Source organism: Drosophila tropicalis, unplaced genomic scaffold, assembly GCF_018151085.1.
Source record: "Drosophila tropicalis isolate 14030-0801.00 unplaced genomic scaffold, ASM1815108v1 contig_859, whole genome shotgun sequence".
NCBI classification, from domain to species: Eukaryota; Metazoa; Arthropoda; class Insecta; order Diptera; family Drosophilidae; genus Drosophila; species Drosophila tropicalis.
The window spans coordinates 4,913,686-4,940,902 of NW_027173353.1; the positions used below are offsets into that span (position 1 = coordinate 4,913,686).

Here is a 27,217-nt window from a genome sequence, read left to right on the forward strand (position 1 = left end):
TATAAATGTCAAGTAATAAATGAGTAATATATATTTATACATATGTATACCGAATATATTGAAGATCAAGATCGTATGCAAAACGTATGTATGAACTTAAATTAGGCGCTGATATTGATATTGGTAGAGTTTTGGCACGCTTATACGTATGATGAAAACATCGATTTAGATTCCACCATTTAAATGGAAAAGCTTAAAGCTTCGAGATTAAATGAAAAGCCATCGAATTGGTCTGTACAAAACTCCAGCGCTTAATGCATATAGAAAGCATACCTACATATATTAAAAGAGAATTATCAATAATAAATATAATACGAAATGTATATTTATGTACTACAGAATATATGTAACAAGAAATCATATTATGTATATATACAATATAAGCTATGGACAACCGATAATTTACATGTATATGTATGTAACCATAGAAACTAATATTTTGAGAAAATACCGAAATAGAAATGTCCTTGCCAGCTTTCTATGTATATTATCTCTGTTATTTACCAACCAAAAGAGATAAGATGGAAATGAGTTAGTAGAGGCAAAACGATTGTGAAGCAAATGCAAGTAATATTAAAATATAAAAGACATATAAAATATATCAAATAAACCAAATTGAACTTTAAGTTTTAAAATAAATTTGTAGTGCATACTCGTACACACATACATGCATATACATACAATATTATGTATTTTGTTCGTTATATAAACAAAAAAAAAAAGAAAACGAAAAACACAAACAGATATTTGAAACAAAAATTCAGCGCGTTATCAAGTTAATGAATGGCATTAAATAAAACACCGAGTCTATATATATATATACTCTATACATATACATATGTAAAAGAAAAATGTACTATATGTATTTCTATCACGAACAATACACGCATGTTAGCCGAACTAAAACAAAAATATAATAAAGAAAATATTCAACCAAATTTGTTAGAGTTCTTAATCAAAAACACCGCTTGCAGCTAAAGTCTAATTTGCCAGTGGACCAGGCAGCTCGCTTCCACGGTCGTCAGTGTGATGTTAGCATTGAGCAAGAAGTGATTGATTCCTTTCAATGGATTGAACAAACCTTGGGGGGTTGTGATGTGCTAGTGAATAATGCCGGAATTGTTCGTCGTACCAATATTACAGATTCAGGAAATTCTTCCGATCTACGTGCCGTTTTGGAGACCAATGTTTTGGGTGTCGCTTGGTGTACACGCGAAGCGTTTCGCTCTCTGCAACAGAGACATGTTAATGATGGCCATGTTGTACTCATCAACAGCATTGCTGGCCATAGTGTTCCAATGGTAAATGGGCTAAGTTTTAATATGTATGCCCCATCTAAGCATGCGATTACTGCAATGACGGAAGTCCTTAGACAGGAATTCTTGAAAAAAGACACGAAAATAAAAGTAACAGTAAGTTCCTCATACTTAAAACACATTTGATACTACTAAATTACAAGTAATCTTTTTAGAGCATCAGTCCTGGTGTTGTAAACACCGAGATTTTTGATGAGAGCTCCGTGGAAGTTGCCACCGGAATGCCCATGCTGCAGCCAGAAGATATAGCTAACGCTATCAGCTATTGCATACAAACTCCGCCTAATGTGCAGATCCATGAACTCACTATTAAACCAGTGGGCGAAATATTTTAAAACACTAACTATTTATTACTATGAATTTAAAACAAAAAGGCTAAAATAATAATTGTTATTTTGAAAATATTGGGTAAACATTTACTTAAGCTACTAAAATACGCGGGCTTTTTGAAACTTTTGTTCGCACTATTCCCAACAAACAAAAATATGTTGAGTTAACAATATTTCTTGATTTTATAGAACAAATATAGTTCAGAATACAATAATCCTCGAATTTACAATTTAGAGTAAATTATTTGGCTACCAGGGCGGTCAAAAAACGCGCCAAAAAAATAGCGTTTGCCAACATTGAAATCTACCTTTAGCCGATTTTTTCCACTTTTCAACACTTAAGTCTCGAGTAGTTTGAGTAAATATTTACCATCATCGCAATAAGCGCCACCGTGTAACCGACCACCCCCTAAGTGTGACCGTATATACAGTATGTTTTTGCCAGCAGTTTGAAGTGCGTGTCGGGATTTGTTTTCAATTAAATTTGTTTTGTTTTAATAATTGTTTAGCATTTAAAGTTTAATTTATTTGATTGGGCAACTGCTTCGAAATCGCCTACGAATTAACTTAGTTATATTAGTTTCACGGTTCTCAGTGCCGAGGCGCTTCCTTGCTAATTGAATTACATTACACGAACACAACCACAAAGGCTACGTCATAGGCTATTTCTATCCAAACATACTCGAGTTATGGAACAACAACAAAAACAAGAGCAACAAATGGCAACCGAAGTGGAAACCGCAACACCCACCGCCCACACAGCTGAGTTGCAGGAGCAATTGGAGCATTGCTTCGAGAATTTAATTGTAATCGATGTGGGGGCAAATTTGACCAATAAAAAGTATAGCCGTGATCTGGATTCCGTGGTGCAAAGAGCAAGAGACGCAGGTTAGTGTCTCTCCTTATAGTTGTTGTTGTTGCTGGCCAATTGAAAGAAGAGAGCAGCAAGTGCGATAAGACTAATAATAAATAAGACGCAGACAAGACATCTCGTTGTCTCGTCTTGGGCGAGGCGAGGCAAATGGTCATCAACTTTGAGCACGCACACTCAGCCAGAATACCAGAAGGTCAATTAATGAGAATTATGTATGTGTGTATGCGAAGTGTGTGCGATATGTTAGAGTGTGTGTATGTGTTTGTAACTGCAGTGTGCAGTCTATCTAACTTTCTCTTTGTTTTTTGTTGTATTTTTACCTGGGCAGGTGTTCAAAAACTTATGGTCCACGGCACTTCGGTCAAATCGAGCAAGGAAGCGCTGCGCCTTTCGCGCATTTATCCCGACATAATCTACTCAACTGCTGGCATCCATCCACACGACTCGAAATCCATTGTGGAGGAGCCGTCCACATGGTTTGATTTTGAGCACATTGCCATTGCCCAGGAATGCGTCGCTGTGGGTCCTTGCGGACTGGACTATCAGCGGGATTTCTCTGAACCCGATGTCCAGAAGCAGATCTTTGCCAAGCAACTGCAATTGGCAATTCGACTAAAGAAACCTCTACTAATTCACGAGCGGTCGGCTCAAACTGATCTACTCGAAATCCTCGACAAGTAAACTGCAGTCCTGCATTATTCAATTCATATTTCATAAATCTCTTACTATTTATGTATATTGTAGATTCGAAAATTTGCCGCCTGTGATTATTAGAGGTTTCATGGGCACAGCCGAAGAAGCCCTTAAGTATTTGGATCGTAGATTCTACATCAGTTTGACTGGTTACTTGTGCAAGGACAAATCGGACACTGGAGTGCGCAGGTTGTTGGAGAATGGCACCCTACCCTTGGATCGTCTGCTGGTAGAATCGGATGCACCATTCATGTATCCAAATACCAGAGCATCCAAATTACCCCAACATGTTAAGACTGGCATCACAGAACGTTCTCTCCTGTACTTACACAGGTTATTATTTGGAATAACACAGAAATTGTTTACTTATTGATATTGTTTAACAATCTCTTGCAGATATTGCACCTTCCAGCGTAACGAGCCTTGCAGTTTGCCTGCCATAGTGGAAATGATAGCTGCATTCATGAAGAAAAGTCCCGATGAGGTAGCTTTGGCCACCGCATTTAACGCCTTGAAACTTTTCGGCTTGTCCTAGAGGTGCACTAACTAATTCATACCGACAGAAATTCAACGAGCCTGAGATTCACCATAGAGACTCACATCATGTGCCTTAAACATTAATCGAATTCGACTTCATACACCAACACACAATTACGAACTACGTATACTCTACATAAAGTATACTTTTCACTCCTATAATACTATATTGCATGGCAAATTTTCGATCGTAAATTTGCCAATTTAATTTTAAGTTGTTGGAATTTTCCCCTAATTCGTGTGGGGGCCAGAAGGTGCCAAGGTGGTGCCACGTTTCACGCTTCGCAGCACGCGCGTGCTAATTGTATGTTAAATGCTGCAGTTTGTCTTGTGTTTTTTTTTTTTCATCTGTATTAGTTTAAGGGTTCTTGTTTTAGTCCTAGTATATAGTAAAATTTTTTTGTAAATATTTATTCTTGTTGTTGATGATGATTGAGATATGATGATAATGATGATGTAAACGTAATGTGATCATTTTACGAGCTAAATATTTATGTCATATAGAAGAAAAGCCACACTTGTTAGTGCTATGATTGATGCCTATATATATACACATATTATAATAATGTCTACTATATACTCGTATATATATATATTTTTGTTAACTTTACATATACACACAACGTTGTACTGAACTGATCTGATCAACTAATGGAGCTGCAACCGCTATGTGCCCTTTCGTTCGCACACAAATACAAAAACCTATTTTCCATTTGAATAAAGCGACTTTAAAAAACCAACAAAACAAATAGAAAGAAAAAGTTATGTGGAGATTCATTTGCATATTTGACTTGGCGCATATACAAACATTTATATATTTTTAAAAGCGCTGGATTTTATTCAAGTCCTCGAACTGACTTAGTCTGTGTAAATTGTCCCACCATTGTTTCAGCCGGTGTCGCAATATTAGAGAAAACCATGGCGTCAAAGGGGCATGGAACTTCGCTACTGCATCGTCAATCTCATCGCGTTTGAGATAGCGCACCTCACTGACCTCATTGCTGTTTGGCCTTACCGTTACATCTTTCTGTAGAAATAGAATGTAATCAATTTCATGCTCACCCCAAATGCCATCGCCCTTGTCGGCGTAGTGGATTCGAGTGAGGTAATGAAAATCCTTTGGCTGTATCTCATCTTTGGGTATACCCAGTTCATAATTTAGCCTACGTTGGGCAGCCAGTCTTATGCCCAGGGCTTGATCCTCTTCCCGTTCCTGGGATATTTCATGCAGAGGATGACTGCAACAGGCATTGGTGTAGGTGTCGGGAAAAGTTATCTTGAATTGTGCCAAAAATAGTATCAAGAAGCCTTATTTAGCCACTACTATACGCACCTTGTGTACGGACCGCCTCTGGACCAGCATCTCGCCTTTGGTATTAAACAAAAACACGCTGAAGGCGCGGTGCAGTCTTACATCATTCGTTTGGGGATCTACTCGATGACAGTCAGCCTTGGAAGCAGCCCCAATGGCCTTGTCGTTTTCATCTACCAATATGCATTGCTCTTTCAATGCTATCGTCTGTAAAGGATCGTGAACATCAAGACGCGCCTCCTTTTGTTTGCCCACCTGTGTGGTGGAACAATGACGGAGCCATTGTAGGCGCAATGACAACAGATTCCAGCGCGATGTCAACATTTTTTGGTAATTGAGGTGTTAATGACTAGCTTCAAAATATATGTCTTGCTTAAATATATGCAAAAACAAAAAAAAAGTGAAAACGTCGCGGGCAGAGTTGCCACCCGGCCGCCGAACAGTGTTGAGCAGTGGTGGGCGGCAAACAGCTGTTCAAGGCTGACAAAAGTTATACAGAATTTGTTCATAATCAGTTTTTCGCTTCCGTTGTAGCTGAAAATTGAAAATAGTGAAGTAATTACTAGAGTAATTACAGCCACACACCTATCAAAATGGTGAGCTTATTTGTCTAACTGTTTTAAAACTGAAATAACTTCGTTTTTGCTACTCCCGCGTAGATTCGCTTCATACTTATACAGAACCGAGCTGGCAAGACTCGCCTGGCCAAATGGTACATGAACTTTGATGACGATGAAAAGCAAAAACTCATAGAGGAAGTGCATGCCGTGGTCACAGTGCGAGATGCCAAGCACACCAACTTTGTAGAGGTAGTATGGTGCCAAAAACAATTTGGGGGCGTCTATGCAATCTAATCCCTTCTCTTCTATTCTCATTCTCCCTACCACCCCCTCAATAGTTCCGGAACTTTAAAATTGTGTATAGACGATATGCGGGCTTGTACTTCTGCATCTGTGTGGATGTTAACGACAACAATTTGTGTTATCTGGAGGCCATTCATAATTTCGTTGAAGTTCTTAACGAATACTTCCATAATGTGTGCGAGCTGGATCTGGTTTTTAATTTCTATAAGGTTTATAGCGTCGTAGATGAGATGTTTTTGGCTGGCGAAATACGTGAAACATCACAGACAAAGGTGCTCAAACAGCTGCTAACGTTAAATTCATTGGAATAGAAAGCTGGCGCCAGACGCAGAACGATGCATTCCTCCCCATTGTCCCGCTTATCGAATCTTCTAACATACTATACATATAAAATTTATTATTATTATGTACTATTATTATCTATGATGTGTTCTATATGCAAGCAAGCGCTCTCAAATGTTAAACGACGTGTTTAGAATCAAATACTGTATAATAAGAGATTATATGCAAGTGCAAGTATTAAAAATTAGATGATATGGTTGTTTTTAGCAAAAGGGAAAGGCGGAGCCGCCCCCAAACAAACGAAAGCGATATAGACCTAAAGCGAGTCTAATCGCGTTTGTTTTAATTATACTGTGCTAGCATCTGATTCAACCTTCAAGGGGTCCCAAATGCGTTTAGCATTATAAAGTTTTACAATATTGTTTACGAAAAAAAAAACATTAATAAAAACTTAAATTTACAGTGCCTGCAAATATTTTATACCAATAATCATCTGGCAGCCTTCTGGCAGCAGCGGCGTTGCCAGAGCGAGGGAATTTCTGTTTCTGGCAACTCCAGTGCCACTTCGTCATTTTCAGTCAGTCGCCATTGTTCTCTATAAAACTGAAATTTCTGTGGAAATTAATATTTTCCTTTCATCTCGTTGCAATAAATACAAATACCGTATAATAGCAATAGTCTTTAGTAGTGCGTGCCTATTCCGTATATAAGCGAAACTATCCAGTCAGAGGAATAATCAACAAAAGACCCACCAGCAACCAGACAGAACTAGTAGAAATCGAATATTTGTTCGTGGCAAAAATATACACACATATACATATATACACATCGGTATATAACACACAAGGAAAGGAATAAAAAATAAAAAAAACCTCAACAAAATGTCATCTATGAATCCAGAATAGTAAGTCGCGTCACTTGCAAAATAAAGAAATTGCGCATAAAATACAGAGATTGCGTCGAATTTGTGCCTTTTGTTAAAAACATTTTCGTTCGATAATATTTTCGCTCTACGCGAGTTTTTTTTCCATTTTCTGCGACGTCATACGTCCACGACAACGACTAATATGACTAGTACTATAGCCCCTGTTGTGCCTTAGATTCTCGGTCCACTCCCTTTTTTTGTTTTGCGCGAGAACGTGTTTAAAATGAAAAGCGAATTTAATATTTAATTTACAAAATATACATACAATATGTGTACTTTTTCTCAAACTTTGGACCAAAAAAGAAAAACATGAAAAGAATATAGTCGGTAATTGTTGTTGCCGTTGTTTCTCAGGCTGCATCAATTTGTGTCCCAAAGTTCAGTTTCAATTTAGTTACTGTTACTGGCTGTATTCATGGGGCGTATGAGTCACCTGCCCGAACATCTCCCATAACCCCCTCTCTCGCTCACAATTGGTGTTGTTGTAGTTTGACTGCTTTCTCAGTCATCGTTGCTGCGCTACGTAATCAAAGCCTCTTCTAGCTTTATTGTTGCTTTAATTGCCTGCTCATTCAGAACACTTCCCGCTAGAGCAAAGAGTAGATAGAGAAAGTGCGGTGGAGCGACAAAGAGAAAGAGGTAGAGAAAGAATTCAAGTTTATCCTTTTACTATTGGCCATGTTAAACATATCAAATTTCACTTTTGTACGCCTTCGATTACTTTGAGGAGGAGTGAGCGAGGGTAGTTTAAAGATAAGATAAAAGCATGTGTGTGATTGTGTGTGCGTGTGAGAGTGTGCGGCTATCGCATAGTTTTTTCATGTCTGACTAATTATTCTCATTCTTTTACACTTTGCAGCGATTATCTATTCAAATTGCTGTTGATCGGTGACTCTGGAGTTGGAAAATCCTGTCTACTGCTGCGATTTGCTGATGATACATACACAGAGAGCTATATCAGTACAATCGGAGTAGATTTTGTAAGTTGTCTGAACTACAAAACCAAACCAGTTTATTTTTATTGTGACACTAATTTTTATTGTTTTTTACAGAAAATTAGAACCATAGAACTCGATGGCAAGACCATTAAATTGCAAATCGTAAGTAACTCCAGAGACATTTGATTCATAATGAGTTCTAACAATTCATCTCTTTTGTATAGTGGGATACTGCTGGCCAGGAGCGCTTCCGTACTATCACTTCATCATATTATCGTGGTGCACATGGCATTATCGTTGTTTATGATTGCACGGACCAGGAGTCCTTCAACAATGTAAAGCAATGGCTTGAAGAAATTGAGCGATATGCTTGCGAAAATGTAAACAAGTTGTTGGTGGGAAACAAAAGTGATTTGACCACTAAGAAAGTTGTCGATCATACCACAGCTGCGGTAAGAATCTACTTATATACATGCCTTTCAAGCAGCTAAAAGATAAACAGATTTATGCATTCAGTTTTATTGACAAGAGCTACAAATTTGAATTATACTCTAAATTCGTGGTTCCGAAGTGATAAACAGAATCAAAATCAAAGCATTTAAAATTATGTTCGGAAACTCGATATAAAAATATAGTTCATTACAGTTTAAATCGTTGAGTGAATCAATCTAGAATGGAATTAATCGCTTTCATAGAAATTATCTCGCCAATTAGAATATCAACAACGAAATACATTTGTTTTTAGGGCGGCTCTTAGATTTTACCACATTAATCTCTTACATTTAATTTTAAGATTTAGATTTTATTGGAGATTTTTCTGTTTGTTTTGCAGGAATATGCGGCTCAGTTAGGCATTCCATTCCTTGAAACTTCGGCAAAGAGTGCCACCAATGTGGAGCAGGCTTTTATGACGATGGCGGCCGAGATTAAGAATCGCGTTGGGCCGCCGTCCAGCGCCACTGATAATGCTAGCAAAGTGAAAATCGATCAAGGACGTCCAGTGGAAAATACCAAATCTGGTTGCTGCTGAATAAACTCTGATTGTGAATCATTATTTTATTATACAATTAAACAAAATTTAAATATAATAAATTAAAAACATGAAAGGAAAACACACAACAAACCAACAACAACAAGAAAAAACAACAAACAATAATGATAATAATTATAAAGGAATAATAAAAACGGGCAATTCATAATTATAAATTTGAACTATGTAATAACTATAAATGATAATGCGTATGAGTATGATTATGATTGCATATGATTAGTGCGTTTGTATGATCCAGATAGCTGGCAGTGATCCCATAAGAGGGACGCCTCCACACTTTAAACAATTATGTAATAGTAACCTTATACACACACACACAGCTCCAAATGCATCTACCACTCCTGGAACTAACCCCCTTTCTGATTTCCAACTGTTTTTGTTCATTAGTAGTGCAAAATAAAATAAAGAACTTGTGTAGCAATAAACTTAATCTTACCACAACAGTGTGTATCCATAAAGAGTACTAATTAATCTAAATACTGTATCGATATGGATGTGCAACCATTGACAACAACAACAACAACAACTAAGAAATACTTGTACTGTGTCCGCAGATCTACTTATAACTATGTATACATAAAAATATGAATGTGTTTAAAATTACAATACAACAATTTCTAAAAACAAAAACGTATTTATCTCTAGCGAACTTCGTATAAACATACAAGAACATAATACATTATATACTTAGCCATGTATAAATGTATGTTTGTATGTACGTCTACTCGCCCCCTTTGTCTCTGTCATATTGCGAAATACGAAAAGATAAATTTTATGTAAATCAAAATGAAAACATTTTTAGCATTAACAAGAAGAAAATGATGAAGAAGACCTTTTGGTGTGTTTGTACTTTGTGAAGCAAAGCGATGGATTTGTTTAGGCACATAAAATTAGTGTAATAATGATCAAGATGAAGTTTAATAAAAATTTGCATGATCGTAATGAAGCATAGATACATCGAAAAGTATGGGAACAAGGAATGACATATTTGTACTAAAAGAAAAAAACAAATCATACAAAAAAATATACAATTTTTATTGGCATTGACTTAAAGACTGTTTCATTTGTCATTCTATGTGATTCCACAACAAAAAATTTAACAGGACTGAAAAGATCACTTACCTGACAAACATCATTAATATATTTCAATAAATTAGAATGATCATCTTCAATGAAAAACTTGTTGGAAAAACGTTGGCACGTTTCGGTTTCAAAAACATTCATTTCTAGCTTTTATTGACTTCTTCTGAGGTACTTCAGTCTTGACAAGGTGAAGGAGGAGGTTTGTGTTTCTCAGCTCTTACTGGCTCGTCGCTCATGCAAACAAGCAGTGGTTATGGTGGCCGCCGTTGTCCCTATAATGGCAGCACCCAAAATGCCTCGCTCCCGTTCGCTTAGTCCGGAAACGGAGAGGCTGTTGCTCCGCCAAGTGGATGATGTTGTGCGCTCAGTACCCGATGAGGTGGACATAGAGTTGATCAGAAATGTGGCCTCTCGACGTAGCATGCGACGAGCCTGTTGAGTTTTACCCGAATTTGAGCCAGGAATGGTTGTGCCTTCCTCACCATCTTGGTTTTGCCGTTGTGACGATGTGCGACGCCTACTGCCGTCCGTGGCGAAGGGTTGTCGCTGGTGATGCGACCGATAATGATGATGATGGTGGTGATGATGACGTGGCCCCTGGCCCAAACATGTCAACAGCAGACGCCAAAATCCACTGCGAAACTTTGACGACATTAAATTGTAGAGTATGGGATTCATGGCCGAGTTAAGGTACAGCATGAAGCGCGAGAAATACAATAGATTGTAGTAACCCGCAATGCCCAGGCTTTCCACATCCTCGGCGTTTGCCATAATCACCCACAGCGTGAAGGCACGAAAGGGCAGCAGACACAGAAAGAAACTGGATACCACTGCCACCAGCATGAAGATCACCTGTTTGCGATGTTTCCTCATGCCATTGCTCTGCTGATGACTGTTACCCTTGACGCTGGGCGTTGTGGTTGCATTGCCTGCCGCTTGATTGGATGCCGATGTCTGAGTCTGCGGTGAGGTGGGCCTATGGAAGGCATTATTGGGTCGCAGCAACTTGTAGGCGATGGCCGCATACAGTAGCACCAATATGCCGAAAGGCAGAAAAAAGAAGACCGTGATGCTGCCCACAAAGTAAAAGATTGGCCAAAACCCATCAGCAGCTGTTGTGCAAACGGGGGCGTCTGTGCCGTCGCCATAGGGCTCCACACTATAGCTGGATATGGCGATGATGGGACTGCAAAAAGTATATGTATATGGATGAGTGATATGGTTTTAGTTCGAGCTTTTCTTTTCATCTCGTTGCCTCGATGACAATGTTGCTGTTGTTGTCTGCAAAGTTTTAACGCGTTAGCAGAGAAAAACAAATATTTAAAAGCTACTCAAAACTTCCGAAAGGAAGCACTCAACTTAATCAGAGAACGGAAACGGAAATGGAAATGTCTGCTCATACTTACAAAAAATACTAAATTCTTTAGCTACATACTAGTATGACAAAAACTCAACTTACTACAAATCTACGAAAACAATTTTAACTAATATAAAAGAATGAAATGTAAGGCAAGTATTTACATATAGATATGTACATATAGATTTTATATGTATTTACATAATTTTTCCAAGGTTGCCCTCAAATGTACATATGTATAAAAATAGTCAACCCGTTTGACCAATTGAAATGTCATAAAATATTTTATTTACTTACAAACTCAGCGCGTGTATGTATATGTACGTATTCTTATATTGTATTCATATATTTTTAAGCCAAATATAAATATGTATAGATTTATGTATTTGTGTATGTGTATGTTTTTTTGGTTGTTGTTGTTATATGTACAACTGTGTTGATGGTGATGTACATTTTATTTGAACTGCCGCAAAGTAATACCCTTGCAGAAGGTTTAAGGACATTTACTTTATATTTACTCTCGTATTGCACTCTTAACGTGATTATATAGTGATTCATCACGCCCTAAAATTATATTTATCTATTCTTTGTTCTTTGCAGAAAGGTACTTAAAATAGTTGTCAATAGTACAAACGTTTGATTTGAAAAAAATGTTATAACTCATCTTAGATTCAGAGTTACGGACCGATCTAAAGGCAGATCCCAACCTGAAGACCATTTTAACCAAAAGTTTTTCAGATTTTATTAAAAGTGAATTTTTTACCTGATGATGATTTTACCAAATGTTGCATAATTCACATCCCTTGATCAGTTGGTAAATTTTAATAGAAATTTGCAAGAGTATTATATCTTCGGCATGGCCAAAGTTAAACCAATTCTGGCTTTTTTTTTTTTTGTTATGGCCGCTCGTGTAATGGCTAGGTCCCAAATCGAAAAAAAAGAAACTATTTCAATACACCTAAATCATGTTTATCCGATGCCTTGATGGGGTTCCCAAACGCATATTAAGCCATTTCCATTTGCTATATGTACATATGTATGTATATGCGCCAAACGTTTAATGGAGGCCTTGCCTGGATCATGACTGCCACATTCCTTGACTTGCGTCCTGGCCCCCCTTACACCTCCCGTCGTGTCAGTGGCCAGTAGTTGTAGTCGTAGTTGGAGTTTATTGTAGTGTTTTCTGGGTTGTTCGGCTGTCGTTGCTGTTATTTATCTTTGGCACATTCATTCGAGTTTAATAGCCCGAAAAATTGATTGTTTTTTGTGCGGATATGTCCAAGGAGCAAGACCGACATTTGGCTGCAGCAGAAGCAACTCTAGATGGCTGTCAACGGATGAATGAAATCGATTATGCTTGCAAAAAAGCGTTTAAAACACAATTTCACTACGGTACACAGCAAAGGAGCAGGAGCCATCAACTTCAATACATTCCAGTTAAGTGAAGCGAATGTGTAAACGAGTTACAAGCGATTTTTCACGCCCTTCTCGTCCCATTCATTGGTTCATCTCGAACTCTCGTTGAGATTGGTCCTGCCTTTGGCTAGGGTTTCCTCATCGAAACTGATTTGCTGCTTATGTCGACGCGACTTGGCACTCTTCGGGCCATGCTCCAATCTCAGACCCAGCAGCTGGCTATCACTCTCACGACGACGTCTATCCATTGCCGTTTGCGGCATTGCCGAATTGTGGAGCATGGCCATGACCTCCAGATCGCTTCCGCATGGCATCTGCAATTCAATCTTTAATCGTGTGCGGCTAATGTCCTCGCTGCAGCGACGATTTGAGCTGCGCGACAGAATACTGGAATTGGTAGCAGCCGTGGCATTCGATGAATTTGTATTCGTAGTGGTATTGGTGCCCATGCCAGTAGAAATGGTGCCACTGCGGCCCCGGGAGCTGCCATCGGCCAGTCCATGGGTGCGTCCCAGCGTGAGTAATCTGAGCAGCATTCGGCCAGCGTCGTGACACAGACGGGCGAAACCCTTGCGAAATTTAGTTGACATCAGATTATATAGTATGGGGTTCATGGCTGAATTGAGGTACAGCATGATGCGACAAAAGTAAAGCAGACTATAGTAACGCGTCAGGCCAATGTCGTGCAGTGTTTGGTCCGTGCTCAATATGATCCAGAGAGTAAGTACACGAAATGGCAGCAAGCAGACAAAAAATGAGAGAACAACGGCGCCAAGCATAAGGACCACTTGCTTGCGTGCTTTCAGGCTCAGTTCCGGTTTGGTGGGACGGGCCCGCAGCATGGATCCCTGATTCGAGATGAGGTTCTTGGCAATGATGCTGTACAGTATGAGGAGGGTTAGAAACGGTAATATAAAGAACACCGATATAGTCATCAGAAAGAACGCAATCGTCCAATCCGTAATGGCCTGGGTTAGGCAAACGGCCACCGATGATCCATCAATATACTCGGCCATCTTGTATTCAGCTACCCACAGTATGGGGCTATGGGAAAAGTTTTTGGGAGAGATGAAAGCAAACAAGAAACGTAATCAGGTTGAAGATGGGTCTTGGGAAACTGGATGAGGGAATGGAAATGGATAGATGAAAGGTCGACATATACAGAGGAAAAGACAGAGAGAGAGAGAGTAGAATAAACAGACCAAGCTGAACATGAAAACATATGCTACTCACTTATAGATGAGGCAATGATAGGAAATAAAAGCATCTAATATGAAATGTGTGAACCTTTTTGAAGGGTTTTTCCTAAAATATATTCTTCTTTATATCAGTTTCCAAAGATGACATTATAAGATAGTTAGTGACAATAATGATACTAACAAAATTTAAGTGAATATTACATACATTTATCTTATATCTAGATTTTTTATATGATTGGGGCTTAAATTTATTTTTTGGTAGTTGTCTAAAGACTGTTTTGTGGCCTTAAAGGAAACCTTAAGGATTTTTTTTGCCTACATATGGCAGAGAGTCAACAGGCTGTTGCTTGTACTGAGCTCAGGGCTAAGATGATTTTGGTCTAAATCAGGATATGCGTCAGAGGAACGCACAAGTTCCACCCCTTTCCCATGGCCATGTTCATGCTCATCTCTTGGCCGTGGGCGTCGTAAAGACGCGACTGTTTGAATGTGCTTTTAAAATACTTTTTTTTTCTTTGCTTCTGTTTTGCCTGAATTTTCCTTTTGCTTTTTGCCCACTTGTGTGCCCCGTAATTAATAGGCGAAAAAGCTTAGAGCCATATTGAGAGCTCCATGAGCAACCATGACCCTGCCTACAACTTTGCCAGTATGGTGGGGTCAGCGTCCGCCTTGACAATGTGCTGTTTATTTCATTGTTATGAACGCAGCAAGATTTGCAAAATTAAAAAGGGTCGCTGCTCGTCCTTGGCACCAGGCGGAAGATGGCAGAGGAAGCATGAAGAATGGACATGAACATACAATAATAAAGTGTCAATGAAATGAAATGCCATGATAGCGGACATTGGTGCTTATTAAAGATGACAGCGTGCTGATAAGAGGAGCGAGAAAAAGTTGGACAAAGGCTAGCCGGAAGTTGAGGCCTAGACCAAACCCAAAAAAGAATGAAAAAAGAATGCGAAATGGGCAATGAGAAAAGGCAAAAGATGATGTCGATGAGTGAGAGATGTAAAAAGAAAAACACAGAGAGAGAGAGAGAGAGCAGATAGAGGAGAAATTCTGGCCAATGTTTAGCATGTAAATGGACACGCTAATGCCAAACAAAAGGCCAACACCAAATACCAAATAAACAAAACAAAAACAAGGAAATAGGAAACCATCGACAGCCCAAAAGTGGGGAAAAAACAAAACACAAATCATTAAAAATGACGACGATTGACACTTGTAATTAATGAGCAAAGGGAACTTAATGCTCGGTTGCCCAAAATGAATAAATTGTAATAAACCATAAACCAGATTCATCTAGGATAAGGCACTACATTTATGTATATATGGATAGATAGACATATAAATATGATAGATAATCTATATAGGAAATGAACCAAAACCACAGCATGCTTTAAATTAAAATATTTCTTAAAACTTAACCAATTAAATTTCAATTAGAAAAGAGATGAAGAACAAAAACAGAAAACAGACGACCAGGATCAGTATATATACAAAACAGGACATAACTTACCTCGTGAAAAGCGCAGCTATGCCCCAGGCTAGGACACAGATGAGTATGGCCCGCCCCTTGGTACAGACATAGCCGGCCTTTAATGGCTCGCAGATTGCGTAATAGCGCTCGAATGAGATAGCCAAGATGGTCAAGACACTGGCATGGGCCACAGTTAGCTCTACAAAGGGCACAGCTTTGCCTGTGGGCAGAGTTAATTAGAAAAGAGGGCAGAAAAGAAAGAGAAATATGTGTCCAAGTGGCTACTTACACATCTCATGGCCCAAAACCCAAGTTTCGGGGCGTGTGTTAACCTCCACAAGGACGGTGGGAGTACAGACTAGAAGGACCAACAAGTCGGCAATACTAAGATTGGTTAAAAATATATTTGTGGAGTTGCGCATATCCTTTGTTTTCACAATCACAATGGGCACCTGCAGCAAGGAATGAACGGAATGATGGTGGTCATCACCAACGCAGGAAAGATCACGAGAACTCACCATCACATTGCCCACAACTCCTAGCAGCATGATGGCTATGCAGAAGCACATGGCGGTTGTGCGTATATACGACGGAATCTGTGGCAGCATCTGCTCAGCATTCGTGCCCTCAGGCTCCTCATTCCCTCTCTCGTGGCTGGCGTCACTGGCATTGTGGGCGGAGTGAGTATGGGCGAGGCTATCGTTATGGCCGATGCCGGTTGGAATACTATTAGTTTGGTTGTATGTGCCATTGCTGCCACTAGCAGCGCCACGGGATAACCCAGCGTGCTCTGTCTTCGCTGTGACTGTTGTTGTTGTCCTTTGTGTTGCTGTTGTTGTTGTGGTTGTTGCTGTTGCAGCAGCAACATCTTGGCCTGCAGCCTGTGATATCAGCAGCAGCAGGAGCAACTGTTTGCCTAAGCCTATACCAATACCGGTCAGCCGTGGATGCCGATGCCGCCCGGTCCAGGCCACAGCGATGCCGTGGCTGCCGCTCAATAGTATCGATAGCGTCGTCAAGGGCTTTTTTCGTCGCAATGGGAATGGAGATGGAATTACATGGGCAACATTGCGTTAAGTGCTTTAAGAGCGGAAGTGATACAATGTCGCCTTCCGCCCGCCTGCTGTTCAGGTGCTGGATGCCAATATTTACGCTGAGACTTAAATACGCGCTAATGAAATTAAGTTACCCCAGCAGCCGCACACAAATTTATGGTATGGCTGTTTAGCCTGATCCAATGGGCATTAAACAAATCAATCAGTGTGGCTTTGCGGTTGTCCTGGTCCTAGTCCTCGTCCTATGGCCCGAAGTCTGTAATTGAAGTGAAAAGCAAAAGTGGCAGGGGATTAGCATTTAAGTATCCTGTAGCAGGACCAACATAACCAACAACAACTTGACCATCAAGCCAACTTAACTAACGATAATGAATGAAAAGTTCATTAGGCACTGTCATTTACATAACATTAGACCAAGCGGATACACGCACACACCCACACTCACACACGTATACCACATCAGGATGTGGGAGATGGGTTTTAATTACCAACAGAGTTGTCAATGTCTGGCCGAACTATAAAAATTAATCTAAAGATTCACCACAGTCCTAATGAAAGCCGGTGGAAACCATTAATTGTGACAAAGGTTCTGGCCAGCATATCCCAGACACTCAGCCTTAAGATATAGTTGGATTAAACGTGAATCCTTACCAAGTGAATTCCATAATCTTAAAGTAGATGGAGAAATACATGTATATCTAAAGTGTTTGCCGCCCTCTGTATGGTTCTTTTTAAGTGCCATCACTATCGTCTAACTCGACGATTATCACTAAAAGCTGCCCAAGCAACGTTGGCGACATCGTCTGCTCCTAATCCTCATCAGCTCAATTGCTCCTGCTGCTGCCCGTCAGCCAAAATGGCTTTATTAAGTCCCCATTTTGCGACGAGCAACGCGCTTAATTGTATTATACTCATACACACGAACACGCACACCCCCACATACATATGTGCAATACATTTAGATGAGGATGAGCGCTTTGACTCTAACAAGGACACTCTCATCTCATGCATATGGCATAAACACACGCTTCCGGTGGTAAGGACACTCTTTGCAGTGCCATTTTGATTAATTTGATAAATTCATTATGTGCACACCATATTGGCGTGCTCCTGCTCCTTTTTCCTTATCCAACGGTGGCCACTGGCAAGCTGTGCACTTTTGTTTGTTTGCTATCCTGTCCGAAGAGCCTTCGTCATCGGCATCACCATCATCGTCGTGATGGTCAGAATCTGTGTTTGTCTTTTTCGGGATTGGGTTCAATGTCCCTAAATGACATAACAAGGCAGTTTGTGTCACATTGGTTTTAAAAATGCGACTTTAACGATGTTGACAATGTTGCTCTGACCATCGTGATTAGAGAGAGAGAGCACAGAAAGGATGGCAGGATGGATGGTAAGTGAAAGGAATAAAATGAAATTGGCCAACGGAGGGACAGTTGAAGTGTGTTTGAGTGGGTGGGTGTGTGTGTGTCGGTTTAAGGATAGATAGTTGGCCATTTTGTTTGGCATAATTGTTTGAAAAGTTGTTGAGAAAGAGACAAATGAATCGCTTTTTTCGCAAAAAAGTTCAACTGTAAGCTGACTTGAGTTGAGTTTCAATATAAGTATGTATATGTTTGTGGTAGATACATAGTAGCCTGCCATGTCCATGGGCATTTGTGGCTCATATTTCCATGTTCCCTCTCGATGCCCAAGGGGGAATTGACAAGGAGGGGGGAGGGGCCAACAACAACTGCTGCTGCGACCACAAACATGGCCTGTCTGCCTGCCTGAATGTAAATCTAAAACGGTTTATGGTTACGTTCCGAAATCCCAACTGCTTACATGTCGAGAGTGTTGAGCGGCAATTTGATGGATAACTTGTGGCCAGAGTTTCTATGTGGAGGCGTATATACCAACTTTTACATAAAAACACTTTTGCGAATGTGTGTGTGTCTGTCAGAGAGAGAGTATTTGGTATAATTTTTTGCCGAGATTTGAATAAGGTTCAAAAAGCTGTTGATGATAATGGAAATTGAATGGTTTTGGTCTGAATACATATATGTAAATGTATAAGTAGAGTATCTATGTATGTATGTGAGTGTGCTGGTGATGGTATTGGTGTTGATGTTGCTGTTGGCAAGTGTAACGTTTTTTATGGTATTTAAGATTGAACGAAATTTATTGCTGACACCCTAATAAAATTAACATTGAAATGGCAATTTGAGGCAGCAATAAGAATCAGTAACCGCCGATTCAAGCAAGTTGTCACACTCACGCACACACACACACACACTCACACACACTCACACATCTAATCAATTTATCGTTCAATAATAGTCAAGTCAGAAGCGCTATATGTGATCAGGGACGTAGTAGGAAGTAAGTATTCGGGCCACCGAGGAAGAAATCTCATCTGTCCTTTTCACAAGAAATTTCAATCTTCTTTGAAAATTGTCTAGAGTTTTAAATAATTTTCATTTCAAGTATATCAATATCTTATTCGATCCGACATTAAAACTGTGTTGTGTTGTTTTGAAACTAAATATCATAGGACCTAATGCAATAAAATGTTTGTAGCAAAGACACCTTTCAATACCCAATTCAGATACAATTTTGAGATTTGTTCTTGACATTTTCGACTAAAAACAAAAGACAATGAAAGATTTGTTGTTTAGAGATTTTTCCAGATTAACTTCTTCTATGGATTATTATTCCTAGTCCGAATTTAGAGTATATTGAATAGATCTAAGGCTTAAAATAAGTTTTAAACTGATTTTTTGTTTTAATAAAATCGTTTAATTTTTTAAGGAATTATGCTTTTAACATAAACATTGCTTTCAATCATTAAGTTTGGTAGACGAAAACATGCCATTTCAATTCCATGTGGTTTGGCTTCTTTATATAAATTAGCTCAATATTTTAGACACAAAAATATTCAAATTGTTATTCTGACTACGCCCCTGATGAGGACAATATTCCTGCGCCAGCCACTTTGACAAATCGCTCGGCTAGGCTAAAAATAATGAAAAGAGAAGAACAAAAAACAAAAATGAAAAAAAAAAAAAACAAAACGAAAAGAAAAAGTTAAAGGAAAGCCACCAAATTGATTTGGAACATTTTTTTTGGTTTTCTTTAATCGAGCAGCCTCCGTCGTTTCTAGGGGGACTAATTCACCCCTCCCCCCAAGCTGCTGGCTTATTTCATCCCCCCTGCCACCCATCATTGCCTCGCCTCATTTCGCCTCGCCTGTGGCTGGCTATGGCATTTTACTTTGGGGGTGCCAGCTCGCTAAATAAATTGAAATGACTTCGTAATTGTATTTGTGACTCTGGCTAAATTAATCTAACTAGTTCGCATGCCGGATCGGCGCTCGTGTGGAACCAGCAGCAGAAGCAGCAGCAGGAAAAAACAGCAACAACAATGGCATTACCATGAACAAAGCGCCGTAAAACCAAAAGCTTGTTTTTCAATTGCAACCACCGAAAAATGTGAGTGGCTAGATTGCACTACATCGGTGCTGGGGTGGAAAATTACTTACAAACCCCGAAATGGGGCCACTCCACTCGAAAATCAAATTGATATGTTGCCGATAGCCAAGTCTCCAGGTCTCCATGTCCCTGTTCATGTCCCCTTAATTGACCAGTGAATGGCAATTAGATGTATTTTTGGCTGGACATGCGAAGATGTATTTGTATCCTTGATTTGATTCAAGGAATGGAGTCAAGTACGTTCATATTTGGGATACGTTCTTCACATACTTAAGCTCTTGCGTTGTTGATGAAATGCGCGAATCAATAACTTAATTTATTACTTCAATGGCAATGTTTGCTTCTTGTTTCGGGAATGATATTACGCATACGACATGTTGTTTGCCCAATAAGCAACATGAATGTTAAAACATCAAAAACCGGAACAAGAAACAACAATTCGTTATGCTTAGATCTATAACACTTAACCAGTTAACCAACCATTCTTGTATGTATCATAATATTGGTTAGTTTGATCACTTATCACAAGAGAAAGTGTCAGTTTTAGGTCATTTTGAGCATACATTGTTTCTTTACATAACCCTAAGCAAGCCCTTGATTGAATCCCACTTACTCTCAACAGTAGTAGATTTCTGTTGATAAAAAGATGCAATTATTGCAGGTGCTGATCAATATAGAAAGCATTATGTTGTTGATAGACAAAAGAGCTTGCTCTCAGTTTTAACAGAATCGCTTTATCCTACATCATGATATGAAGGATTTATACGTCTTAGTGCGTTTAGAATTCAATTCATTTACTGAAAAATTTTCAATTATCGCATCCCATATCTGGAATTCCAATGTTGCCTCTGGCATTGGCCAATGCCAACGCCTATGGATGATGACCCAGTAGTTTCCAGTTGTTGTTGGTTGTAGCATCAATAATTCTTTGCCGCAGCCTGTGAAATGCATTGCAAGGAGTCAAGGATAGTCGCCCTGCCTTTAGCAGCCTTTTTGACTTCTCTGACTGCCATTTTCATTTATTTATGTGACTTAGAACATTGTATGTCTCTGTCCGGTCTGTCTGTGAAAGTAACTGCCACAATGTTGTTAGTTTGGTTTCCCACACTAAATGTTCAAACAATACATGGAGCTACATACATACATAGATATGCCATACATTTCTGTTTCTTATGTATGTCTCACCATGTATGTGTATACTCGTGGCATTGTTGGTTGCTTTGGTCGTTCAACTAAATGTTAGTCTAAAGCAAGCTGCTGCTGCTGCTTTCTTTATCTGCCCGCGTTTAAAACGCGCTCCAGTTGCTCATACGCCGCGTGGCCGGTTGCCCGCTTAACTTTGTCAGTTGAATGAAATTGTATATAGTCTTCTTTGGGGTGTGGGGGAGGGGCGTGGAGGTTATTTTTGTAAGCTTGTTGCTGCTGCTGCTCGTATTTAGCAGTGGCCTGACATTGATAAGGCATTGGCCCGCGGAAAGGCGTTTTTATCCATGCCATCGTCCGTGGGTGATGAAAGATTCAACTGGGGGCTGGCCATTGCTGCGGGGCCGATTTGAAGCCGGGAAATTCTGCAGCTGCTGTCAGCGCTCTCAGTCTGTTCAGTCTACTGCCACATACTTGTTAGTATGTTTGTTTGTTTGTTTATTTGCTTGCTATGGGAATTTATACAATGTACATACACATTTTAACACGGTCAAATGGACGGAGGAGGAAGAGGGAGAGAGGGTGTACCATAAGTATAACAGATACAGATAGCATTGGCCATTGTTTTACGATAGCGTGGAAATTGAAAAGCAAAGGAAAAGAATAATATGGCATGCTTTGCCCTTTGATACCCTAATGATGGTCGTCTTCTAGGGGCGGATAATGTTCGAAAGTCTCGATAAAATCTTCGAATGAAATGTTGGTAACACTTTTGCACAGTGTTGGTCAGAGATTAAGACCATTATGTAACTGGCAAATCCATTTCACAGACTGAGAGAGAGACTGGGAGATCCATAATTAATACTCCCAATATACTACCCTGGGGAAATGCCCAGAAAAACTCTAGACTCATGCTAAAGACACTTTAATTGCTCTGCCATAAATACGTATGTTCTTCTGTAAATATGTCTGTTTGTGTGTCTTCGCTGGCATATCGTATGGCATGGCATGGCAGAGCATTTGAATATAGCTTACTAATGCTTATTTAACATTTCACTGACCTTGAAAGTTATCGCATTTCACACATGACTCGAAATCGAGAGAGGGAATGGACCTTTTGAACGATTCTCAGTCATGTGGGAAATGCAATAAGGACACACACACACACATACACCCATACACTTAAGTCCTGTCCATAGTGCAAGCGGAGAGGCATTAGCTGCTGCCTTCCTTTATGTCCTTGTCATTTCCGGAGCACGCTTAAATTGAAAAATGGCGCTTGCCGCACTTCCGTTGGCATTATTGACTTGGTTGCCTTCACATCGTTAACTTGCCACCTCAGAGGCAGTAAATACAAACTTGGGCGTTTCTTCTACGCATTTGACATTTCTGTTTCTTTGGAATTTCAGCACTGCAGCTGCTTCTCCTTCGAAGTTGGTTCATTCCATTTGTCAACATTACGCTTGAAGTGCACGCCCCCTTTCTGCTGACGTCAGCTTAGCAAGCCAAATATAAAAGCATAGAAACTGTGACTGATGGGTCTAAGAAAAGTAGCTGCAGGGGTGACCCATAACCCGTGACCCTTATGGCTTAGTTACGAGCTGCTGCCAGAGTGCAATGGCAGCATTTAAAACTGCATTAACTTGAGCCACTGCCACTGATGCCTGGTGACAGATAATCACACACAGACTGACAATGAGTGGAGGGCCAAATGAGTTGATCAAGTGCCAAGTGGCCAAAGAGCACGACCATAAGGCCGGGGCTAGGTTAGGCTAGGGTCCAAGTGTTGGTAATTGTCGCCTTTTATTGGCTGCAATTTTTATGAGTTGCCTGCATAGTTAAGCATGGCTGACTTTCACTTTTACGAGTTCACTGAACCACTGACAGAACCAGCCGCACCACCCGCACCACCCACTGGTTTAATATGCAAAAATAATGAGTATGTATATATGTATATAACAAAAACATCACGTTATAATGACCGCAGGATACAAATGAAAATGAAAATGGCAGCAAACGCTTTTCGTATTGCCTTCGCTTTTCTTCATCTTCAACGATTTTTTTTTTTGTCGGTATTGGCCATGTTTTTATGGCTTTGTCGGCCACGCGTTTTTCAAGTGCGTAATGAAAAATTGTATTTATTGTGGAATAAAAATATTTATCAGTAAATTAAACATCATGTCAGTCTGCATCTTAACTCCTCCATCCCTTGAAACTGTGAGGGATCACGAAATTGTGGCCAAAATTTTCATCAGCCAAAGAAGAAGAACCAAAATTGGAGATGATGTACTCTCGGCCAAAGATTGCATCATGTAACTTAAAATGCTTTCGGGTCGGCTAAATTTAGATGGTTCTCTGAAACTCAACGATTTTGAAACAAAAGCTGAGAAACTTTACTGTCAGTTGAACGTTTCGCCGTCTCAGACAGGTTGTTAAGATTCATTTCATCTTAAACAAATGCATATCGAAATAATTACCTTTTTGTTTACATAATAAGTAAGACAATGACAAATGGTTTATTGGTTCTAAGAGATTATTCAATGAAATTAGTGCAAAAGTCTCGAATAAAAAACTTATAATTTATTTCATCAGGTTTCGAATCAATCTTGTTGAAATCAAAAAACCAAAAGGCCATAATTGGAATCAATCTTTAAGCACAAATGTTTCAGAATATTCAAGTCAACAAGGTGTCCTTTCGTTAATAATTGGGGAACTATAAAGTCCATTGATACTTCCGCTTCCACTTTTTAAAAACTACCTTCTCCTTCACTATTAGTTGCTATACTTAAACTTATTGGTTATAGATAGATGTCTATCAAATTTCATAAGAATTAAGGTTAGATATAATTTTAGGCAGATGCTTTTAACGATGAGAAGAAGATGTTCCCGACCCCTTTAACTTTATATATTCTTGATCAAAAAGAGAATTCGGTTTGATATCCGTTGTTTTGTTTGTGGGTATCAACATCACTCCCTCAATTAAAAATGTGCTAAAATAAAACTTAGTATTTATCCAACATATATGTATGTTGCCTAATTGAGATCAAGTTTAACAATTTGTCGGGTCGGACATAGAAATCATTTATCGATAGCCTACTTTATTTAGAAATATTTCAGTAAACATAAAGAAAAGTCCTTGGTAATAAGAAATTTTTCATGGTAAAAATCTTTGAAAAACGTCCAATTAAGTGGGCAACTGAAGAACGAGGATACGGGTTGGAGTCCCAGATGGATCTAAGCCGAAAGCCATTGTAGCTAGTGCTTTAAAACTATATACTATACTGATAATAATTAAGATAATGAAAATGTTTGGAAAGCATTACTTATTTCATACATTTTTGAAGAAATAAAGGATATTACAATACATCGCATCAAAAGGGTATGTACAGCCAAATTTATTACCTTCTCGTTACTATTTATTCAAGTCCTTCAAATAAATATTTCAACAAATAATTAAAGTTGATACAAAATTTGGTTATTAATTTAAAACTTTTCGCCTCTGATTCTTCCCCCATAACGATATTTGTTGAGTAATTTATAATTCAATTGGGGACACGTGGAACATGTGTTCATAATTATAATCAGATTTGGCATTACTTGAAGTGCTCAAGGCATTGCGAAACAGTTTGTAATATTCTTCCTGTTTTTGTTATCAAATAAATAAACTCAAGTAAAGCGTTCATATTATTTTTTTTGTGTGCTGAAAAAGGGGAAATGTCATTTACATTTTTACATTAATAAAAAAACAAAAACGGGAGGATCTTTTGTTTTTTTTATGTGCTGCCAAAATTAAGAGAGGGAGACTGAGTGGGAGCACGTCTGTTGGCAATTAGAATTGCAAATGCGAGAATGACGAGCTCCAGAAACCAAGAGGAAAAACCAGAGCGAGTGTCAAAAATAACTACGATAAATAAACGGTCCCCCTTGATGGAGATGGAGGCCAGCCGTCGAGCTGGAGCCGAATGGTGGGCCACCCATCCACCATCAATCGTATCTGAATCCGGAAATGGCACCAAAGTGCGATACAAGTGGTCTTGCGTGTGTGTTTGTGTGTGTATATGGGTGGTTGTGAATGGGGAAAAGGCATTTTGGTCTCCTTCCCTTTCAACAATTGCGTGGGTGCTCACAGTTTTTCAATTTTGATGCGCCCAGAAAACAATTTGAAAGTAATGACGAAGAAAGTTGTTACTTAGCGTGTGGCTCATTTGTCAGGAATTGGGATTGGGATTCTGATATGAGGGGACTGAAGCTAAAGCGGGTTATAATCTAAATGGTCTCATACAAATAGGCATGCATAAATTTATATAAACACAAGTATATATACCCTCGGTGAATGGCGTGAAAAACTATGCCCAGCAGTCTTTAAAGACTTTGCCCAGTTATCGGTTAGTTTTGGCCAAGAGTTCTTGCCAAAACATAATTGTTAGACTGCGATTGATCTGTGATTGTGATAAACAGCTGCTAACTGAATCAATAAACATCAATACAATAGCTATTAATATGTACGTACATACATTTGTTTGTTTCTACACTGTGTGGGCTCTATCTATCTATGTAGGTATCTATAAGTAGGCACTCTCTATGTATTGTATCAGGTATAATCAGAACACAATTCCATTTAATTGGCCCATTGACTAGCAATTGTTTTTGTTGTTGTTAGAAGAAGAAATGCCATTCAATGGGCCAGAGCCAATCAATGGCTTAGTTGGACTTAGTAGTTGTGTATAAATAGAACTAGTTGTTAATTAATCGAGAGGGCAAAGGCGAAAATATTCCCATACATATATATTCATATGTGTATGTAAATAGTTATCACACTTGGTAGCGTGTCACTTTACATGACTAATGAAGGGTATTAGTTATTTTTGGCTATTGTGAGGGCCCCCTCGACATTTAACAAACTGCTGTCATATATTTAAAGTTAATGGAAAGTGTCAACTTTGACTATCATCACTTGAACATTTCCTTTAGTCATTTATTAGGCAAATATTCCAACACGTGAACGAGAAGATGGGTTTCTCTTAAAACATAAGTCAACCTGAATTGATATCCTTTGAAATTTAGTAGCTCCTAGGTCAAAGGTCTTCGTCATGGATAAATTTAGTTTTCATATGCTCAGCTTATGCCTTATAAGTTATGCGTTAGCTGCAATTGCTGTCTTGGCATATAAATGGCCAATAAGAGCTATCATAAACTTGCCAAACTCACACACAAAAACCATATTCTAGCTGGCACTTGGGCTCCTAGCATATTGTCTGAAGTGCCTTAAAAAAATCTCTAGGATAATGCAGTGAAATGTTCCTTTTTGCCTGGCAGCGAACATTTGACTTCTAATTAAGCTTGCCCCACAAAATAAAAACAAAAAGAGCAGCCAAATTTCCAAGCACTTCATTCCATGGCTGGCATGATGATTAACCGCCCACACGTACCTACTAAGTATACGATAGAGCTGGGAATCTTCCCTCTGCCCCCCGAACACCTCCACCTTCTCGTCAACGCGATTTCACTTGGCCTTCATTCAGTATGCGCGTGCTAATCAAATTGGGTCTAGTCCCTGTCTGAGCCTATTGTCTATGGCCCGGTGTTTATTGGTATCTGTGTGTGTGTGTGGGCCAGGATAGCGAGATTGGGGTTGAGGTCGTTGCTGGTTCCTTGGTTTGTTTATCAGCCGTCTGCGTCTAATGTGTAAGTATGCCAAAAGTGATTGCATAATTATGCAAATGCTCCGGCTCTACCACAATATACGTCTAATGAATTACTCAGACTAAAGTCTGGTAAGAGGCGAACGTGATAGCCAAAAAATAAAAAAGAAACGGAGGGGCGCGGACTAGAAGAACCAGAGAAGTGTAAACAAGCGAAACGAATGGTGGGGCGGGGTATTGTGATGATTATATAAT

At 39.2% G+C, this 27,217-nt stretch overlaps 7 protein-coding genes across 7 annotated transcripts; 4 read left to right on the forward strand and 3 right to left on the reverse strand.

Moving 5' to 3' along the window:
- Positions 1 to 851: 851 nt before the first annotated feature.
- LOC137582122 (farnesol dehydrogenase) lies at positions 852 to 1,651 on the forward strand. Its single transcript, XM_068296566.1, has 3 exons — positions 852 to 890; positions 975 to 1,412; positions 1,472 to 1,651. The coding sequence occupies exons 1-3, from the start codon at positions 852 to 854 to the stop codon at positions 1,649 to 1,651; spliced, it is 657 nt and encodes a 218-aa protein (XP_068152667.1).
- A 435-nt stretch (positions 1,652 to 2,086) lies between these two features.
- Positions 2,087 to 4,510, forward strand: LOC137583113 (3'-5' ssDNA/RNA exonuclease TatD). The gene is made up of 4 exons (XM_068298017.1): positions 2,087 to 2,533; positions 2,848 to 3,196; positions 3,264 to 3,545; positions 3,609 to 4,510. Exons 1-4 carry the CDS (start codon positions 2,335 to 2,337, stop codon positions 3,745 to 3,747), a joined length of 969 nt encoding a protein of 322 aa, XP_068154118.1. The 5' UTR covers positions 2,087 to 2,334; the 3' UTR covers positions 3,748 to 4,510.
- A 1-nt stretch (position 4,511) lies between these two features.
- On the reverse strand, positions 4,512 to 5,473 carry Idi (Isopentenyl-diphosphate delta isomerase). Its single transcript, XM_068298018.1, has 2 exons — positions 5,083 to 5,473; positions 4,512 to 5,025 (listed from the first exon to the last, which is right to left on the reverse strand). Exons 1-2 carry the CDS (start codon positions 5,383 to 5,385, stop codon positions 4,570 to 4,572), a joined length of 759 nt encoding a protein of 252 aa, XP_068154119.1. The 5' UTR covers positions 5,386 to 5,473; the 3' UTR covers positions 4,512 to 4,569.
- Positions 5,474 to 5,500: 27 nt separating this feature from the next.
- On the forward strand, positions 5,501 to 6,453 carry AP-2sigma (adaptor protein complex 2, sigma subunit). Its single transcript, XM_068298020.1, has 3 exons — positions 5,501 to 5,657; positions 5,721 to 5,870; positions 5,960 to 6,453. Exons 1-3 carry the CDS (start codon positions 5,655 to 5,657, stop codon positions 6,233 to 6,235), a joined length of 429 nt encoding a protein of 142 aa, XP_068154121.1. The 5' UTR covers positions 5,501 to 5,654; the 3' UTR covers positions 6,236 to 6,453.
- A 306-nt stretch (positions 6,454 to 6,759) lies between these two features.
- On the forward strand, positions 6,760 to 10,062 carry Rab1 (RAS oncogene family member Rab1). The gene is made up of 5 exons (XM_068298019.1): positions 6,760 to 7,110; positions 7,991 to 8,111; positions 8,184 to 8,231; positions 8,294 to 8,521; positions 8,902 to 10,062. The coding sequence occupies exons 1-5, from the start codon at positions 7,088 to 7,090 to the stop codon at positions 9,097 to 9,099; spliced, it is 618 nt and encodes a 205-aa protein (XP_068154120.1). The 5' UTR covers positions 6,760 to 7,087; the 3' UTR covers positions 9,100 to 10,062.
- Positions 10,063 to 10,413: 351 nt separating this feature from the next.
- On the reverse strand, positions 10,414 to 12,278 carry LOC137582123 (neuromedin-U receptor 1-like). The gene is made up of 2 exons (XM_068296567.1): positions 12,268 to 12,278; positions 10,414 to 11,389 (listed from the first exon to the last, which is right to left on the reverse strand). Exons 1-2 carry the CDS (start codon positions 12,276 to 12,278, stop codon positions 10,414 to 10,416), a joined length of 987 nt encoding a protein of 328 aa, XP_068152668.1.
- ETHR (ecdysis triggering hormone receptor) lies at positions 12,117 to 16,560 on the reverse strand. The gene is made up of 4 exons (XM_068298016.1): positions 16,171 to 16,560; positions 15,942 to 16,104; positions 15,692 to 15,872; positions 12,117 to 14,020 (listed from the first exon to the last, which is right to left on the reverse strand). Exons 1-4 carry the CDS (start codon positions 16,258 to 16,260, stop codon positions 13,066 to 13,068), a joined length of 1,389 nt encoding a protein of 462 aa, XP_068154117.1. The 5' UTR covers positions 16,261 to 16,560; the 3' UTR covers positions 12,117 to 13,065.
- Between the last annotated feature and the right edge of the window lie 10,657 nt (positions 16,561 to 27,217).

Excerpts from the sequence above, each read along its gene's own strand:
- LOC137582122 (XM_068296566.1), top strand. The coding sequence starts at position 852 with ATGTACTATATGTATTTCTATCACGAACAATACACGCAT. Across the intron at positions 891-974 it reads ATCACGAACAATACACGCAT|CTAAAGTCTAATTTGCCAGT; the intron begins GTTAGCCGAACT and ends CACCGCTTGCAG. Across the intron at positions 1,413-1,471 it reads ACACGAAAATAAAAGTAACA|AGCATCAGTCCTGGTGTTGT; the intron begins GTAAGTTCCTCA and ends TAATCTTTTTAG.
- ETHR (XM_068298016.1), bottom strand. The coding sequence starts at position 16,260 with ATGCTGCCACAGATTCCGTCGTATATACGCACAACCGCCATGTGCTTC. Across the intron at positions 16,105-16,170 it reads GAGTTGTGGGCAATGTGATG|GTGCCCATTGTGATTGTGAA; the intron begins GTGAGTTCTCGT and ends TCCTTGCTGCAG. Across the intron at positions 15,873-15,941 it reads GGTTTTGGGCCATGAGATGT|GCAAAGCTGTGCCCTTTGTA; the intron begins GTAAGTAGCCAC and ends CTCTGCCCACAG.
- LOC137583113 (XM_068298017.1), top strand. The coding sequence starts at position 2,335 with ATGGAACAACAACAAAAACAAGAGCAACAAATGGCAACCGAAGTGGAA. Across the intron at positions 2,534-2,847 it reads GCAAAGAGCAAGAGACGCAG|GTGTTCAAAAACTTATGGTC; the intron begins GTTAGTGTCTCT and ends TTACCTGGGCAG. Across the intron at positions 3,197-3,263 it reads CTACTCGAAATCCTCGACAA|ATTCGAAAATTTGCCGCCTG; the intron begins GTAAACTGCAGT and ends TGTATATTGTAG.
- Idi (XM_068298018.1), bottom strand. The coding sequence starts at position 5,385 with ATGTTGACATCGCGCTGGAATCTGTTGTCATTGCGCCTACAATGGCTC. Across the intron at positions 5,026-5,082 it reads AGAGGCGGTCCGTACACAAG|ATAACTTTTCCCGACACCTA; the intron begins GTGCGTATAGTA and ends GCACAATTCAAG.
- AP-2sigma (XM_068298020.1), top strand. Across the intron at positions 5,871-5,959 it reads AGCACACCAACTTTGTAGAG|TTCCGGAACTTTAAAATTGT; the intron begins GTAGTATGGTGC and ends CCCCCTCAATAG.
- Rab1 (XM_068298019.1), top strand. The coding sequence starts at position 7,088 with ATGTCATCTATGAATCCAGAATA. Across the intron at positions 7,111-7,990 it reads TCATCTATGAATCCAGAATA|CGATTATCTATTCAAATTGC; the intron begins GTAAGTCGCGTC and ends TACACTTTGCAG. Across the intron at positions 8,232-8,293 it reads AGACCATTAAATTGCAAATC|TGGGATACTGCTGGCCAGGA; the intron begins GTAAGTAACTCC and ends TCTTTTGTATAG.